The sequence below is a fragment of the Pyrus communis genome, chromosome 10 (genome assembly GCF_041283825.1).
Source record: "Pyrus communis isolate YQ-2024b chromosome 10, ASM4128382v1, whole genome shotgun sequence".
Lineage (NCBI taxonomy): Eukaryota > Viridiplantae > Streptophyta > Magnoliopsida > Rosales > Rosaceae > Pyrus > Pyrus communis.
Window position 1 is genome coordinate 23,635,607 of NC_142574.1, and position 18,426 is coordinate 23,654,032.

The following is an 18,426-nucleotide window of genomic DNA, read 5'->3' on the forward strand; positions in this document are numbered from 1 at the left end:
CTTTCAAAAATAATATTTCTTTCATATTTAATTTGTAAATTTAATTTAAAATTTTAATCTCTCTAATTTTATTCTTCAAAAAATGTTATTAATAGTGTACGTGATGATAAACATTGACTCATCGAGTGTGGTAAAAATTAAAAAAAAAGGGCTTTGATAGGTTTTTTATGCGGGAAAAAAGGTAAATTACCAAAAAAGCCGAGGAGAAGAAGAGAGAACTACACAAGTGCCCCCAACTCTCTCCTAATTTGTAACTGCCCCTATTGGTCGTAGCCCCCATCTTCCACCAAACAACGCCCATACCACTCCTCCATCACCTCTTTTACTTTTATGCCCTCCCACGGTCCCACCCCAACTCAATTATTTCTCAACCTCTCTCTCTATCTTATGTGGGTGAAGATGAAGGCCCCCCACACAAAATAAAAATTAATAAAAACACTTTTTTTTTCTTGATATTTTAATATTTATTTTTATGTGATTTTTTTTTCTTTTGAGAGAATGTTTTTCAAAAACACTTTTAGCTTATCACTTCTCTTTATTCATGATCGTCGGATTGAATAAATCAAATGAAATAAGAGATATGATTAAATATAAAAGTGTGAAAAGCTAAAAAGATATGTGTTTATCATCTCTCTTTCTTTTAAATAAAGTGAAGATGTTTTAGTGTGAATATTGTACTATGGCACTAAGATTCATGTGGATTTTGTGATTGAATGTTATCGCATTTTTGTAGTTGTAGGTTCACCTGCAATTTGTAATAAATTTAATTAAGACATTCTTCTATAGTAGTAGCGTTTACCTGAACTTTCTAATAGATTGAGTTATCACATTGTATAATAGTAAAGTTTACGCGAATTTTATAATGGACCAAGTTATCACGTTTGTTTTTATGTTATTTCTTTAAAAGAAAGCGAAGATTTTATAGTAATGGTACAAAAAAATTTCTAACATTTTTTATAGTAAAAAGATTTACATGAACTTTGTAATAGATAAAATTATCATATTGTTTAACAATGGTAGAATTTATGTGAACTTTGTAATCAACTAAATTATCACGTTCTTATGTAGTAGTAGATTTTACGTGAATTTTCTAACAAACCAAATTATCACTTGCCTCTTCATATCTACTTATTCTTCTAATTAATTAATTGTTAAATTCTACAAAATCCAAAACAGGAAAACCCAAATTTAAATGATATTTCAGCTACATTTCTCAAAAGATAAATGAAAAGAGAAATGGGGGCAATATCGGAATACCAAAAAGTTGGACGAGAAAGGAAAACAGGATGACATAAATACCCTCCAAATTGGCTAACCCTAGAATTTGCCGAAGTCCAGTCGCTGCCCTCGGTTTGCCCCTGCAAAATTTCTGTGCCTTCCCCTTCTCTACCCTTCTTCCCTCTCAGGTTTCTCTCTCCCCCACCCGCCAAACTCAAACACTTCTCTCTCTCTCTCTCTCTCTCTCTCTGCTCTTCCTTTTCATGGTTTTCTTAGAAACAATTATTTATATATTTTCTTTTATTTAACCGTATTAGATGCAATCTCTACTGATTTCTCGTCCATCTCTGAAGTTTGTTGATTGATATTTTTTTGTTGTGATTTTTGCAGGTTCAGTTTGTAACTTCTGCATGAGCTTCTGGGCGGACTTTGATTCTGTAAGTTCCGACGCACTTCAGCTTTGTTTCTGTAAATTATCTGTTTGGTTGCTGAGAAAATATCAGAAGCTTTAGGATTTGTGAGTTTTAAGCAGCCTAATTAGAGTATAACGTAGCATGGTAAGTTTCATACTTCAGTTTAAAGCCTTTTTTAGCTTATTCGTTAGGAATTCCTGCACCAGCGGGTACTGTGTGCTGATCTCAATCTGCACTTACTGTAATTTTACTGATTCCCGAATGAGTTTACATCAAAAAATTATATTTCGTAATGAAATGGTGCTCTAGATTGGACTGTATGTCCGTTCTTTCGGGGTCAATGGTAAAAAGAACATAAATTTGATCCAAATGTGCATTCTTTGTGACACAGGTCTACTCAGAAACGCATATTGGGCAGAAATTTTCTGTTTTAAGTTCTGTGTTTGATTGTATTGGTGGGGGTTGGTTTTTGGACCTGTAATGGCGGACCATAGTTTGGTTCTTGGGCAGAATGGTGATCTGCCATTGAGGCAGAATTCACATCCAGGACAGGGGCTGAATCACAATCTGGTTCCGGGTCAAAGTCATGGCCTTGCATTGAGGCATGCCCCTGATCAGGATTTGGAATTAGGGCATGGTAGCCATGATGATAAGCAGGGTTTTAGACATCCCCATGATCATGGATTGGCTTTCGATCAGACAAATGAACATGAGATAGCCCTTCAACATAGGCGCATACAAAATCTTGAAGAAGAAGGTTTGGAGTTGGAGCAAGATATTGGTGTTGAAACTGATCAGGAGAATGTTGATGTCGATGAAAATGACAATGACCTTGCTCTTACTGTGGCGACTCATGAGTTGGGTTTATCAGATAATCATGCATTGTCATCGGTGGAGGGCCATGATCTTCACGAAAATTTGGATTTAGCAATGGATCAAAATCAGGAGATGGGTATTGTGCCTGACTCAGACATGAATTTGCAGCAATCCCAGCTTTTAGATACTCCTCCTGTCCTTCAGTATCGATCACATGCTATGACAACTAATCACCAGCTGGCTGTTGGGCAAGAGTTTCCTGATGTTCATAGCTGTCGAAGGGCACTGAGAGATGCTGCTATTGCCCTTCGCTTTGAGATGCAGACTGTCAAGTCTGACAAAACTCGTTTCACTGCCAAGTGTGCAACAGAAGGATGCGCTTGGCGAATTCATGCTGCAAAGCTGCCTGGTGTCCCTACTTTCACAATAAGGACCATCCACGAGGAACACACCTGTGGTGGAATCACCCATCTTGGTCATCAACAAGCCTCAGTCCAGTGGGTTGCAGAATCTGTGGAACAACGTTTGAGGGAAAATCCTAATTACAAGCCAAAAGAGATACTAGAAGAGATTCACCGAGTTCATGGCATTGCATTATCGTATAAGCAGGCATGGAGGGGAAAGGAACGCCTCATGGCAGCTGTTCGTGGATCCTTTGAAGAAGATTATCGACTCCTTCCTCAATACTGTGACCAGATCAGAAGAACCAATCCTGGAAGTATTGCACAGGTTTATGGGAGTCCTGATGATAGTTCCTTCCAACGCCTATTTGTTTCATTACATGCATCTATATACGGGTTTCTGAATGCCTGTCGACCTCTTCTTGGGCTCGATAGGACTCATCTGAAAAGTAAGTATCTTGGGACTTTGCTTTTTGCTACTGGGTTTGATGGAGATGGAGCTCTGTTTCCATTAGCGTTTGGGGTGGTTGACGAAGAGAATGATGAAAATTGGATGTGGTTTCTCTCTGAGCTGCGTGTCCTGCTTGAAAATTATGCAGAGTACATGCCTAGGCTTACCATTTTGTCTGATAGACAGAAGGGTATTGTTGATGGGGTGGAACTAAACTTCCCGACTGCTTTTCATGGGTTTTGTATGCGCTATTTAAGTGACAGTTTACGGAAGGAATTTAATAATCCTCTGCTTGTTAACCTTCTCTGGGAGGCTGCTTATGCTCTTACTGGCATTGGGTTTGAACAAAAACTTATTGAGATTGAAGCTATATCACAGGAAGCAGCCCATTGGATTAAACAAATTTCTCCTCGCCTGTGGGCAACAGCATATTTTGAGGGGACAAGGTTTGGGCAGTTGACTGCTAATATGGTTGAATCTATAAATTCTTGGATAGTAGAAGCATCTGGGCTTCCAATAATTCAGATGATGGAGTGTATCAGACGGCATCTGATGACTTGGTTCAACGAGCGTCGTGAAATGAGCATGCAATGGACGGGCATACTTGTTCCTTCTGCCGAAAAGTGTGTTTTAGATGCAGTTGCGCTTGCTCGTACTTACAATGTGATTCGTGCAAATGAAGCCGAATTTGAAGTTAGAACCCATGAAGGATCAGTCACGGTGGATATTCGTACCCGTTGTTGTTCATGCCGTGGATGGCAGCTATGCGGGCTGCCATGTTCTCATGCTGCAGCAGCCCTCGAGTCTTGCAGGCAACATGTCTATCGGTTCACAGAGAGTTGCTTCACAGTGGCAAATTATCGGAAAGCCTATTCAGAGACAATTCATCCAATTCCAGATAGAACGCTGTGGAAGGAGATGGCTGGATTCCCAAATGAAGGTAACCCGGATATGTGGATGGTTATTAACCCGCCAAAGTCGCTTCGACCACCTGGACGACCAAGGAAAAGGCGAATTCGCACAGAAGATGGTAGTCGCACGAAACGAGTTGTGCATTGCAGCCGCTGTAATCAGACCGGACACTTCCGAACAACTTGTGCTGCCCCCATATAGTCGCCAATACCCAAGCTGATACTGTGCAAAGAAGATATAGGCTTTTCTTTTTTAGTAGTGTCTTGGTTTGTATCTTTGCGTGTTCATAGGCTTTCATTAGACACAGGATCTTCCCGTAGGCTTTTTATTTTCGGATAGTCGATGTCCAGTTGATGCTTCAGTCACATATTTCGATCGTTAATTAGCAACATAATCAGTTAATTAAACATTCGTAATCAATTAGTTCTATGAGCTTCTAATTTAGCGATAATGTTGTTCATGTTGTGGGTTAAGCTTCACAATAGGCTAGTAATAATGTTGTTCTTGTTACAAATTATTTTGAAGTTAGCTCGAGACACGAGTTCTAAACCCTAAATCATAAGCTTTGGTTAGAATGACAACTCTAAACCATGAGTGGTTAACTCTAATTAAACCCTAAATGACAACACCAAACCCTACAGCCTTTATGATTCAAAAAAACCCTAGTAAGTTGGTTTATTTATTTTCAGTGGACTGATCCTTGTTCAACGTTTGTATCTTTTCCAGTATGTGTATTATACTAAACTTGCAGACATTATCCTCCATATAACAATGTTCCAAAGGTCAGACAATTTTTTTTTGGTTAAATAGCTTAAAAATCAATAAAAATTACTTATAAGATTCAATAAATGGTAAGACGGTTTTTCAAATCTAAAATATTTTCCTCACTTCATCTTTTTGTGTTCTTTCTCCTTGACATAAACCATTAAAGCTTATAGAAAATTCCAAATTGAATAAAAATACTTACAGAAAGTTCAATAAAAAAAATCTCTTTTAAACTGTAAGACCGCTTTTAAAAATTTAATAAAAAATAAGTAAAGAAAATTTCAACATAAAGCCTTAAATCTCATGCAGATTAATTCATGTATTTTATGTCTAACCCCAAGAAATTCTGCAACAAAATGAAAATGGAAAAAATGCCTACTTTGTGTGAGATTGTGTTTAGGTTTTCAAATACCAAGATGAAAGTTGGCACCACTTTTTGAAGAGAACAGCTCGAAATGTGGGAACAGAATGCCTACTCAGGGAAAGGGACTTTGACTTGTCATAAATCTTTCAAATACGCATATAGTATAAAGGTAATGATTCCATTAGCTATTGGTATTAAACTTGATTGTTATTTTTTATTTTTATCTATCTGTTACGCGATAATATCACGGTTATTACAATCAGCGCTCTATGTTTATTATGCTTTAGAGTTACTTGCTTAGTGTTTACGTTAAACAAGTTGGTCGGTAAAAGAAATAAACTTTTCTTATTTGTAACTGTTGGAACATGAGTTGTTGAAGAAAGTCGTCTAGGGACTAGAGTGCTCGCCCTGATCAATCATAGAGTACTTAAAAAATCAAGTAAGGCCTAATTGGAAAGTTGATTTTGATTCCAAAATATCTAGCAAGGACTTTATTAATTTGTAGTCAAGCAAAAATTATCTTAATAATTTGTGTACACATTCCTCTCTTTTCCATTGTACATAGATGTGTGGGCTAAGTTTGACTCAAATATGAAATTAAAACTGTTTTTGCGATTCCAAATAAAACTCTTTGAGGGATATCAAGATTCCATATAGGAAATTATTTTCAAAGATACAAAATTAGGAAAATTTTAAAACTAGACACCGAGTTAAGAATAATTATATTCTAAATTGGTTAAAAAGGCTGCCACAAAATTTCCTTCTTGATATTATATATGCAACTGACTGACAAAAGATTTTTTAATATCTCTAACTTGTGACAAAATAGACCAAAAATATATATGAAATTGAAACATGGATGGGAGATCTTAAACTTATGATCATCAAGTCAAGACAAAAATAAAATAAAATTAGGGAGTGCATTATGCATAATGCGCTTTATATTCCACTTTTCTTTTGTCCCTTTTTCCTTTCTGCTTTAAAATTTGTTGGTTGGTTGTCTCTAAATAGCTTTAACATACCAATCTGTGTTAAGCTTGGGATTTAAGCTTGGCATAAATCACATATGCATGCCATCATTGATAACTGAAGGTTCTCCACCTTCCGTCACCGTCCCTTTACCCAAGTGGCAAGCAAAAGACATATCCTTTGCTTGTGAGCTGCAATCAACACCAAGGTCAAGATCCTTGCATGAAAGCAACGCACCCTCCTCAAAACTATTAATCACTTCATCAATTATTAATCAATCTCAGTAGACCCAGTTACAAACTTTTAATCACAATACATAGAACTTGAGGGACATCAATTTAACAGACAATAAGAGTACTAAATCGTGGTGTTTGTACTGGTTTTATTTGTGCATATTTTCGCTATTTTAGGCATTGGTGCAAGTTTTACATAAGTTGATTGTTAAAAAGCAACTACAAAGTTTGGACCATATACAATTATACATTGGCCTTTGCAAAGGTTTAGGGCAGAAAGCTTTTGAAGGTAGAGGGTAGCTTGTTCCTTAATCTATTTTTAAGTGCCTAAAGAAGCTATTTAAGTTGACTTTAAAACTATTAACTAATATATTTTCTTGAGGAAAGAGAAAGAAAATCCTGACAATTTCCTTTTACTTTGGATGTTTATTATTACAATTTGATATCCACAAAGAACCTTTGGCCAGCTATGTGTGCAATTGAAAGCTAGTTTAGCAGTATTAGTGGAAGGTGGACTCCATGCGTCATGTGACATGGGGAAAGAATCTTGTTTTCATCCTTACGTATATAAGGACCCAATGAAAATATAATGCATGGCCATATGAAATCTCTCTCTCTCTCTCTCTCTCTGTGTATGCCATCTCTCTCCTCTCCTCTCCCTCTCTCTCTCTTAAGAACAGTTGTGGGGAATGTTGTCTGGTTCGAGATCTTTCGATAAAACTTGAAGATCGTTATCATCTGAATGATCTCGGACCAGGCTTCATTCCCCTCAACTGGGAGGAATATACAGAGTCTAGAAACATATCATGCATTAAAATGCAACGAAGAATTATACAGGTACATCAATTTGTTGTTTTAGTACACTACTGCCTAATGATTCCTGTTTGTGCAGAGAAGCTGGCTGCAGATTTTCAATCGTGGCCGGAATCGGCAACCGGAGCAACCCAGCATCAGGTCTGTAATGATATATAGTTTAATTCTTTCTTTTTCATGCTTAAATGTTGACAAAGATGTATAGTGCCGATGCGAACTGCAAATTAAAGCTTTCCTTCTGTCCCTTTCGTTTGTTTATTTCTTTGATGTTCTGATAAAGGATATAAAGATCTCTCTCTTCCATGCCAAACCATACCTTACAAGAAAAGTCAAAGCTAAATTGGAAGAAAAACTTGCATGAAACTGAGACATTATGTGAAAAAGTTAAAACGTATAATGACACTGATAAACTTGATATATTGACACTTTGGCGACCTCATTTCATATAAGTATATGCTCAGATGTACATGTGAAGTTCATAATTTCAGATCTGCTAGATATAGATAACTATATAGCTTCTCAATTGGCTGCTTGATTTGTGAGATGAAAAAATTAAAAATAAATCATGTCCAAAAGAAAAATAATGCAATTGAATGTGGAGCATGAAGTATGCTGATACCAGAAGAATACAATATCAATGTCTTGAGAGTTATAAGTGTGGGTTCTGATTTTCATGTTGAAAGTAAAGGCTACGTTGCAAAATAGGAATCAAAGTACTTATTTGTTTTGTGGGGCTTTTGATTGGACTTCAGGGATAAAAGAACCTATTTGGGGGGTTGAAATGAAAGATTGCAGGGAGAGAAATGGAGAGGGGGTGCCAGCTGCCTACCAGTGCGATCTTTGTCTGCTTATGTGTATTATATTCTCATGCATATGCTATCCTGACTCTTTTTTTCATGCAACATTGTAGGGTATTGTCTAATTTTCAACAAATTATGGCACGATGTGGATGGAGGGATTTCTTTTTCTTTTTCTTTTTTTGAGAACTGGTAACTTCAAAATACGGTAAAATTGTTTGCTAGCTGTTACAAAGTGTTTTTTAGAGAGAGAGAGAGGAGGGGGGGGAGGGGGGGGGGGGGGGGGTGGAGGGGAGGGGGGAGGGGGTTGAGAGGGAAGAGAGTGTCTGTTCTCCTTTAGTTGACATCCATCAATCTAAATTCATTTGGAAATGTTGTTTCCTTCAGAAACAGAAACTAATTGTATGTTTGTGCACGTTTTCATCCTTCATGGTGGATATCCAATTCTCCTCAAGAATGAACAGCTGATGGTACAAAGTTGAAGTATTGTATAAGTATGCAGACTTGGGCGTAGCCAAGTTGGCTAGAGGCTAGAGCAATGCGCTCTACACTATGCACCCAAGCTCGAATCTCCTTCTCCGCTAATATGTTAGAATATGGTTCAAATAAAGAAAAAGTATTCAACAAGTAAAAATATATACAGAAACATTCATAGACATACCCTTCACAATATGACCCTCATAGAACAACTAGTAAGGCCAGACTCAAACCATTTCAGTTCGGCTTTTTGACATGGGGGTAGATGTTTTTTCGTTCTATAAATAAATGGAAAATATTTTGAGGTCATAAAAAAGAATGAGAACAAAAGGCACGTAAAGTATCGCAGCAGAAAATTTTAGTGAATAATTTGCAGTTCTTTTATTTAATTCTCAACATGAACATTTGACAGAATTTAAGGTTTTCATGAAGTACAAACAAGTTTAATATCTGTGTTACAAAACGATGGAGTAGAACGGGAGGCGGACTGATTACAACACACTCTTCGATCATGTTCTCTCATACTTTGACGAAAGATTAACGCTGAAGCCACGTTCATAGGACAGTACCTTTCAGAGGTAAACTTCTCTTCTTCTTTGACACCATGTCATAATCTGCGAGACCAGGAGAAAAATGCAACTTCGACATGCATGCACAAGCACGCTGCACTAGGTCTTGTTTCTTTGCAACCTTGATTCAGGGGAGTCACATGCGCACTGCAGTTGAATGCATCTTCAATCCTTTACTCCATCGATGTGATCTCCTCTTGTACAGACCCCCGTCACCCCACCACTGAAGATTTTGTTTTGAATACAATAACGATCAGCCATTTAAGACCATAGCAATGCACCTTCACATTTTGTAACTTAGAAGATAGCATCAAAAAATTCGAAAAACATTGTTCTTTGGAAGATCTATCTCATGTCTGGTACTGTATGGTTTCACTCTGCAAGAACTCCGAATCATTCTCTTGAATCAATAGTCCTTATGTGTTTCCATGCCCCTTCGAGACCCCGAAAAATGAACAACTTCCTTTTCTTAGGAACACTTACAAGACCTTTACCATACTATTGAAGCGGGGTTGGTGCCCACCATAGCCCAAGGCTGACTCCCTCCGTTCTTAATACGAGCTGAATCAATAAGAATTGTAATAATGTCACGATCTCATTGAAAAATTTCTTACTTGCAAATTGTGCGAGAAATAAATGTTTTGCTACTTTAAAATAAGAAATAAATTTAATCGACATTCTTAAGACATGCATTATGATATTATTTGTCAACAATAATTCGTTAAATTTAACATAAAATGCATAAATAGATTAACATGCCTACCTTTTGTGTGAAAAGCATTAATGGATCACAAGCTAACGATTAGAGAAAAAAAAAAGTGTGCGCATTTTTTTTTTTTATTTTTTTGGCTTTTGACAAGGCGAATACTCTATATCATTTCTAACTTATGACAGAAAATTTGAACTCAAATGCAACAAATTTCGAACTGATGTAATTCACCTAGGCAAAGAAAGTGAATGATTCTTCTTTTTTTTTTTTTTTTTTTTTTTTTTTTGCTAATAAAGAAAGTGAATGTCTGAAATTCTTAAAAATGGGGAATGTATAATTGCTAAAAAATACTTAAGTTTATAAAAGTGTTTGATGAAATAAGATTAGTTGGCCATTAGTTGGCCCTTGCCATGTTATATATTTGATTAGTTCCATTAATAATATTATTATTAATTGACTAACAACGTTCTCTCAAAGATATTATCGACGTGTGTCACCGCTCAATAGCAACAAACTATCACGATTAACATGCAACGACAAAAGCACAACCAAATCCCAAATTTTCCTTCATCTTTTTCACAATCAAATCAACAAAAACAAGAATATAAGCAAAAATAAATAAAAATATTCATTCATTCTTCAGATCTGAGCAATTTCACTGGAATTTGTAAGACATGCAGAAAGGTAAGAATTATCATGCAACAAAGCTAGTCAGCCTCTTGATATTGGCCTTTTCCGTCGCTCTTTGCTTCCATCCTTCATGCAAAAACCTATCTCATTTTTCGTTCCTCATCACCTCTCCATTTTCTTCAGATCACACCTTCACTCAGATCCTTGTAGCCTCCTCAATCGGCATCATCATTGCCGCCGCGCTGCATTACCGCCTCCGAAAGCACAAGGATCAGAAGGTCATCCCCCGCCTCAAGGTTTCCGACTCGAACCGCGTTCATCACAAGCTCGAGAGGTTCCCCCACTACGTAGGTAATGATAACATGATCATCCGCTTATTTTCCGTGGCCTTTGTGATCTGCAACGTGTTTGTGATTGAATATTTTTGGCATTGTGTTGTTGTGGATGCAGCTAGGCAGCTGGGATTCAAAGACAGAAGAGAATGTCCACAGCTCTGCAAGCTAGCCACTGAATACATCAGAAAGTTCGAGGGGTTTGAGGAAGATATCTACAACTTCTTTTCCAGTGAACCGGATGCGGATTCTCTGTTTGTGAAGCTCGTCGAGGAGTTTGAGAGATGCATCCTCAGTTATTTTGCATTTCACTGGAGCCAAGCTGATATGATGATTACTCAGGTGATTAAGATCAAAAACAAAATATATGGATGATAATGTGATAGTGTTCATGATGCATTTTTTTTTTCCATAATTTAACCACACGATGTTGAATTCCGGTGATTTATTTCTCCGTGGAACTGAAAGTAACAACAATTTATAAAATTTCAGATCTTGAGCTGTGATGCTGAGCCCAAAAAGAAGCTCAAAAACATTGTCATGGCGGCAACCAGGTGGGAAATATAATTCTTTTTGGTAGGGTATGTGCGTGCGTGTGTTAATAAGACATGGCAATTGATATGCAAATATTGAAGTTTACAGGAATACTAACTACCTGCAATTTGTGATACAGAGAACAGAGATTCGAGAGAGTGACGAAAAATTTGAAGGTGGCTAGAGTTTTCACTAACTTAGTGGAGGAGATGAAGGCAATGGGACTCGCACAGCCGGATGACTCAACGTGCACAGAGGTGATGGCTCCGGTGGCTCATGCTGACAGAAGCCCGGTCCTCCTGCTCATGGGAGGTGGAATGGGAGCTGGAAAGAGCACCGTGTTAAAGGACATTCTCAAAGAGTAAGTATATTTGAATGCAAAATCTATATAAACCAACTTCTTTTGGAAAACTGTTGGGTCTCTAAGCTTATTCCATATGCGGATCATCGTCATTACTAAAATTTTGATTAACCAACCATATTATGTATCGGGAAATCAGAAGCGAAACTTTATTTTCTTACCAGCTGAGGAGTAATTTCCAAATTAATGAACACGAAAAATAAAGTGGAGAGAAGCTAACATAGTGTTTTTGGATGAAATGCGTTACAGACCATTCTGGCACGGAGCAGCGGGGAATGCTGTAGTGATTGAGGCAGACGCCTTCAAAGAATCAGATGTCATATACAGAGCTCTCAGCTCCAGAGGTCATCATGACGACATGCTGCAAACCGCTGAACTGGTATATATCAACTCTCTCCTCTTTCTCTCTAACTTCAAGAGCAGCATCATCACACTTTTCCCGGAAGTTCCCTGCAAATAGCGTAGACTTCACCCGTAAAATTGACGTATAGAAGTAATCGCTGCACGTAGCTTTTTTATTGTCTGAGTTATATTACCTGAAGGGGCATCTGATTACAGTGCATCTCTATCCTTGATCTGGATGAAGAGTTGATCCTTCACGACATGAATCTAAACAGGTAGTACTTCTCTTAACCACACTGACGTAGGAGGATCTCCAGCCATTGCCAGAATCCTTAGGACAGATGAATATATGAGGCCTTAAAACTTTCGATATGAAGCTACCTTCAAAACCCAGAACGCTACCCACTTATCTTCTCTACTTTCAGCGTCTCTGTTTCCTGTCTCTATTACAATGCTGCAGTGGAACTTTAGATGCACAGAATTTACTCAAAAACTGATAAAATAATGTTAAACAGGTACACCAATCATCTACGGACGCAGCATCATCCCTCCTCGTCACAGCGCTTAATGAAGGGCGGGATGTCATCATGGATGGCACTCTCTCTTGGGTACCATTTGTTGTGCAGACGGTAACAATGGCCAGAAATGTTCATCGCCGTCGTTACCGCATGGGGCCTGGTTACAGGGTGAATGAGGATGGAACTGTCACTGAAAACTATTGGGAACGACTTGACGATGAAGAACCAGAACAGGTAGGAGGCAGAAAGAGAAAACCATACAGGATAGAGCTCGTTGGAGTCATGTGTGATGCTTATCTAGCTGTTATAAGAGGCATCAGGTAACATTACACGTCAAAGACATCCTATTTTTCTTAATTCTTGTTCTTTTCGGTCTCAAATTTGTGGCAAGAAAAAACATTGATGCATGAAATTGGGCATTCTCAATGACAACAGGAGAGCTATCATGGTTAGAAGAGCGGTGCGAGTAAACTCACAATTGAAATCCCACAAGAGATTTGCTAATGCATTTCTAACATATTGCCAACTGGTTGACAACGCGAGACTATATTGCACGAATGTACTGGAAGGCCCGCCTAAGGTACGCCTGCTACCCTTCTTTTCGTTTATCTTCCTTTCCAATAAGAAAAACCTGCAGACTTTCACATAAGCAAGCTCAATAAGGACGGACTTTCTTGGTTAAAGATCGGACACGTAACATAATAGTACAGACTTACAGTTTCCCTTGATGGCTTTGATTTCTACATCTCCTAGCCTCGGAAATCATAGCCGTTGCACCCTGAACCCCGAAACATGTCTGATGAAGCCCCGGCGTCCATCTGAATTCAAGATGCATAGAATGAATATACTAGTCAATGATGGATATAAAGCAGGCTTATAGCAGTCTAACCATCACATGTGTGATACTAAGATAGTGATTTTTGTGAAGTTGATAGGATGGAAAGACAAAGACAAAACATTGCTCGTGGATCCAGATGAAATCGATTGCTTAAAAAGGGTAGGCAGGCTAAATGACACAGCGAATTCCATATATGAACTTTACAAGCGTCCTAACCCAGCTTATGAAACCGGGTCAGTCTGGAAGGACATTGTCTTGTCACCTTCAAGATTAAACATTCAAAAGGAGCTGAAGTACTCCATTCAGAAAGTCGAAAGATTGAAACAATAAACCAACGGTCCCAGCCAGGTAGCATTTTAAACTTCTTATCTTCACAGCTCAGAAGACGGGAGGAGACATAGCAAAGGATTGGAGTTTTCCATATTTGCAACCAGCAAGTATTTGTCAGTGTTGTAGCAAAAGACGAGGAGCTTTCTTGTCTGTGTTGTATCAAAAATGAGGAGCTTACTCCTAAGGTTTATATATATATATATAGAAGGTGAAGATTTGAAGGTCAAAATTCGGATTTATCTTCATAGATGATCATAGGCATATATATATGAGATTGACAATGTCTGATTTCCTTGTTGTATGAACTTCATTAGGCCAGTTTAAAAAAGACGTTTCCTTTTTCCTTATGTTTTCTGTTCTGATAAACCTAAACTTACAGATAACATAAACATACAGTGTAATCGAAACGAATTAATGACTTTGAATTCAGATATTCCAGGACGTACTGAGTAGTGAAATTTTTTTGTCATTCAACAGAGAAGAGTGGTAGCGAAGAAACTATAAGAATTAACTGAGTTCTGTATTTTTTCGGTAAGAACAAGTTGAGAAATGAGCATTCATACAGTTATATCCAATATAATCTATAGCAACGCAACTGTGAAATCAAAACCTGCCTTAAATAAATCTATAGATCCACAGCTAATTGGCAAATAAATTCCACTCCAGATGGTAACCTAGAGTTTCTTAAAAGACAGTGTTCGTTCCTAAATGGCAGTTGAATTGAGGAGGGCACTAGAATATAACCAAAACTATAGCCATAGCGTAAGGAGAAAGAAATAATCCGACCAAAAACATTCGTATCTTCTAAACGAGTATTTAATGCTACTTTTTGTGATTCTTTCTACTATCAGAAGTCATAGGAACAATGATTTTCGAAGCTAAAACAGCGCATCTGATGCATCGATTGAAAATTCAACGTAAAGTACAGATGACAAAAAAGAGTACCTGCCTGATATCGGCCAGCTACTTTCAATGTTTAACCTGCATTTGAGACTGAAAACCTGCACTCCATTAGGTAAAAAAATAAAAATAAAGAGAGAGCGCTCTCAAGCCAAGTTCAACAGTAAACATGGTTAAACCTTAATGGAAACAATGGTAAAGGACATGCCTGCATGTGTTTCTCTACTCCTTGGTTGTCGACTCATCAGCAAGAACTCCTTTATTTTGGTTGGCATTGTTGTTTCACAAGTCCAATGCATTCATTCACACATCTCTTGGGTAGCTTGTGAACAAAACCCTCCACCAAACAGGCAACATAAGAACTTCTCCATAAGTTCATCCAACATTAGTAGAACCAAATGCCAAACCTCCATGTTATCTCTCTTCTCCAGTTGTCTAAATCTTACTTCCACCAAACAATTTTGTATATTACACAACCCAGGATCTAGTTGTCAAGAGTTTGTTAACTAGTGTGATGTATGAATAACCAAAGTTCTGGAACAAACAACAGGTTCCTCAACAGGACAATTTCTTTCACCGTCTCAATTATGATGGGTGAGCAAACAGAAGAAGGGAAGTGCGTATTTTTCATGGCATTAAAATCGCAAGTATATCAATCTAACCAGAACGCTGAAAATGGAATTGATAACAAAAAAAAAAAGGAAACATGAACCAGAAAAAGTAACTGCATATGAATGAGGAAAGAAATTCTGAAAGCAACTGCATATGAATGAGGAAAGAAATTCTGAATAACATGGAGATTGGAAGAGAGTTTAGAGAAACAAATTACCAGCAACAGAACGTATAACTGAAATTGAAACTGCCTGGGAGATTCATGTCTAGGTCTCAATCTCTTGAATTTATCACCTCCATGGTCTAGAAAGCAAGGTAATGCTTAGCTCAAAGTAAATACATTTGACGTTTCGCGCATCACAACTTCTTCTGGCATGAAGGCCATGTTTTTCTGTTCATTTCAAGTTACCGCGGTGATTGGAAATAAATGTATTACTTTCTAGAATTCCAAATATTAAAGGGTTTTCTATTCTCATATTCATAAATTCTTTATCCTGAATGCAAGAAACGAGATTGAACATTAGCTTACTGAGCATTTTCAGGTGGAAGGTGCCCAAAACATATCAGGGTCACGCTGCCGCTACTCAAAAACACCAGTGTAGCAAGATAAAAGTTATGAACTCCAAAGCAGACGCAATATTAGAGTGATGCTAGAACTGACAGAGATAAATGGGAAATATCAGCATTCCACATCGGAATCATTCTCAAACCCAACTACCTCCTTGTTTTAGCTAAACTAGACCTATTCCTCAATAGCATTCTACTCAACTAAAGACTTAAATAGCATTCATTTGTTCATATAAAACCCTGGCATAAGGAGGCGCTGCACACTGCACAGGGGTCGCGCTAGAATAGAGGCCACTAGAGCAGGGGATGCGTTTTTACATGACTTGTTAGAGGAGATGATGTTTGTGAGTTGAAACTCCGTCGCACCTGGTTTCTTCAACTCCCAACCGCCTAAATTGTGTGCTTCGCCTCAACAACTCGGCTATGGTTTCAGTAACTCAGTTGTTCCATTGTACGGTATGATCTTACTCAAAAGATGATTCAATGTTGGTATCCCAACAACCATCTCATGTTATGATAAACATCTTCTGTGTCTATGACTATGAGATGGCACTGACTCCCAACCCTACTTATTCGCGTCATTCATCTCCAAATCTCGGGCACATATCAAAAGATTTCTCTCGCCCAAATTCGTTTCTACCATCTTATCAGGCGGTTCACACGTCTACATTCGTGCTATTTGAAAGAGTATGCATTCAATATCGAATCGAAAACCAAACAATTTTTTTCTATACAAACGATATTGGAGAAGTCGAGATCCAGTTAACAAACAACCGAGAGAGAACCAACCACAGTTATTGAATGAGGTTTGAATTGAAGTCTACGCAAACAGATGTTAGGCGCTTACCAGGCAGGCTAGCGTCAATGAAACGCCGTCGCGTCCTTTTTTCGGATCGCTCACGCCATTGGAATATATACACAACAATGCTAAAATGCGCAGGGTGGAACACGATAACTCATCATCTTCTCTATTTCAACTCAAATGTACTGAAATTTGTTACAATCCATTCCCAAACTGTCCCCCACAAAACCCTAGACCAAAAACAAAAGAAAAGATCGATTTTCAGGCAGAAAATACTCGAAAAAGGAAAATTAAAATAAAATCCGGATTATATATTCTTCCTTTTTAAACTGCAACGACGAAGAGATTTACAAGACTACCCCTACAGACCCACTAGACTCTCTTCCTCTCTAAACTCTCTCACTTTCTTCCTTTGCGAGCTGGAGCTTTCTTCGCCGGCGACTTCACGCTTCGTGGCTTAACGCTCCGAGCCGGAGCTTTCTTTGGAGTCCCCGCTTTCTTCGGGGCAGGCCGGGCGGTCGGAGCTTTCCTTCCGGGAGATGACCTCGTCAGTGTCCTCGCCGCCTTCGCTGGCTTCTCCTTTGGCTTTGGCTTCGGAGCAGCCGCCTTGGGCTTGGCAGCGGCAGCTTTTGGCTTGGCGGCGGGGGCTTTAGGCTTGGCAGCGGGCTTGGACTTTGCCGGAGCAGCCGCTTTGGGCTTCGGAGCAGCAGCTTTTGGCTTAGCTGCGGGTTTGGCCTTCGGTTTCGCCTTAGGCTTGGCGGCAGCAGGCTTTGGCTTTGCCGGAGCTTTGGCAGCTGGCTTTTTCCCTCCCTTAGGCTTGGCAGCAACAGCTTTTGCCTTGGGCTTAGCGGCGGCCGCCGGCTTCTTCTTCACCGGAGATGCAGGCTTCGGCGCCGAGGACCTCACAGGCGGGAGCTTGAAGGAGTTTTTGACCTTGACAATCTTATTAGAACTAACAAGCTTCTTCAAATGGAAGAGCAGAAGCTTCTTGAAGTTGGGCGGCAGCTGCTTTTGCTTATCCTCGATGAACTTAGTGATCGCGTACTGGCTCGAACCAGTCCTCTCCTTCAACGTCACAATCGCGTCCTTAACCATCTGCAGACAACAAAATTGAACCGGAAAAATAAGATCGGAAACCCTAAATCTCGAAACTTGCAGAACACAAATCGAGAAATTGAGAATTCGAATTTTCGAATCCGCGAAAATGCGTTTACCTCTTCGTACGGAGGATGAGCTGGAGCGCTTCTGGGCTTCCTCGGAGCGGGCGCCTTCTTCGCCTTGGGCTCCTTGGCCTTGCCGGTCTTGGCCACCGGTTTGTCGGCCGCCGTCTCGGTGGTGGCCGGCTCGGGAGGAGGATTCTCGACCGTCTCGGTCACGACGACCACGGTGGCTTCTTCGGTCACCATGAACAATTCGAATTTTAGGGCTAGGGTTTGGAAATAAAGGGGAAGGGGAAGAGGACTGGAATTTGAAAGAGGGGAGGGAGATCTGGATCGACCGGCAATGTACGTGTGTGTGAATTCACAGGTAATTTCGTTGTGTGAGAAGATGACGGAAATTGGACTCTTTAAATAGTCAAGTGCCTGAGGGACGATATCCGAAAGCTGGGCGCTGATTGGTCGACAGGACCAGCACGAGGATCGCTGCCTTTCGGAAATTTGAATGTGGGCCTTTGGATGAACCGTTGTGGACGGTTGTGGATGCTCTGGGTGGGAGGGGTGTAGATGGCTGGGTTTGGAAAATGAGGTGTTCA

The 18,426-nt window shown here is 39.1% G+C and overlaps 3 protein-coding genes and 2 long non-coding RNA genes across 6 annotated transcripts; 2 read left to right on the top strand and 3 right to left on the bottom strand.

Annotated features, from left to right (window-relative positions):
• The first annotated feature begins 1,319 nt into the window (after positions 1-1,319).
• On the top strand, positions 1,320-4,618 carry LOC137728966 (uncharacterized). Its single transcript, XM_068467783.2, has 3 exons — positions 1,320-1,406; positions 1,609-1,655; positions 2,023-4,618. Exon 3 carries the CDS (start codon positions 2,112-2,114, stop codon positions 4,410-4,412), a length of 2,301 nt encoding a protein of 766 aa, XP_068323884.2. The 5' UTR covers positions 1,320-1,406; positions 1,609-1,655; positions 2,023-2,111; the 3' UTR covers positions 4,413-4,618.
• Positions 4,619-10,454: 5,836 nt separating this feature from the next.
• On the bottom strand, positions 10,455-11,665 carry LOC148693753 (uncharacterized). The gene is made up of 2 exons (XR_015952299.1): positions 11,525-11,665; positions 10,455-11,191 (listed from the first exon to the last, which is right to left on the bottom strand). It is a non-coding gene; the product is annotated as an uncharacterized LOC148693753 (long non-coding RNA).
• LOC137730044 (calmodulin calcium-dependent NAD kinase-like) lies at positions 10,493-14,139 on the top strand. Of its 2 annotated transcripts, XM_088677763.1 has the most exons (9): positions 10,493-10,591; positions 10,721-10,888; positions 10,988-11,211; positions 11,362-11,423; positions 11,543-11,764; positions 12,014-12,143; positions 12,622-12,944; positions 13,060-13,204; positions 13,553-14,139. In XM_088677763.1, exons 1-9 carry the CDS (start codon positions 10,582-10,584, stop codon positions 13,790-13,792), a joined length of 1,524 nt encoding a protein of 507 aa, XP_088533889.1. In that variant the 5' UTR covers positions 10,493-10,581; the 3' UTR covers positions 13,793-14,139. The 2 variants fall into 2 exon arrangements, with proteins under 2 accessions (XP_088533889.1, XP_068325212.1); XM_068469111.2 differs by having other exon boundaries at positions 10,582-10,888.
• Positions 12,078-15,033, bottom strand: LOC148693754 (uncharacterized). The gene is made up of 5 exons (XR_015952298.1): positions 14,901-15,033; positions 14,738-14,793; positions 13,341-13,442; positions 12,301-13,255; positions 12,078-12,214 (listed from the first exon to the last, which is right to left on the bottom strand). It is a non-coding gene; the product is annotated as an uncharacterized LOC148693754 (long non-coding RNA).
• Positions 15,034-16,813: 1,780 nt separating this feature from the next.
• On the bottom strand, positions 16,814-18,426 carry LOC137727776 (histone H1.2). The gene is made up of 2 exons (XM_068466591.2): positions 17,888-18,426; positions 16,814-17,768 (listed from the first exon to the last, which is right to left on the bottom strand). Exons 1-2 carry the CDS (start codon positions 18,077-18,079, stop codon positions 17,073-17,075), a joined length of 888 nt encoding a protein of 295 aa, XP_068322692.2. The 5' UTR covers positions 18,080-18,426; the 3' UTR covers positions 16,814-17,072.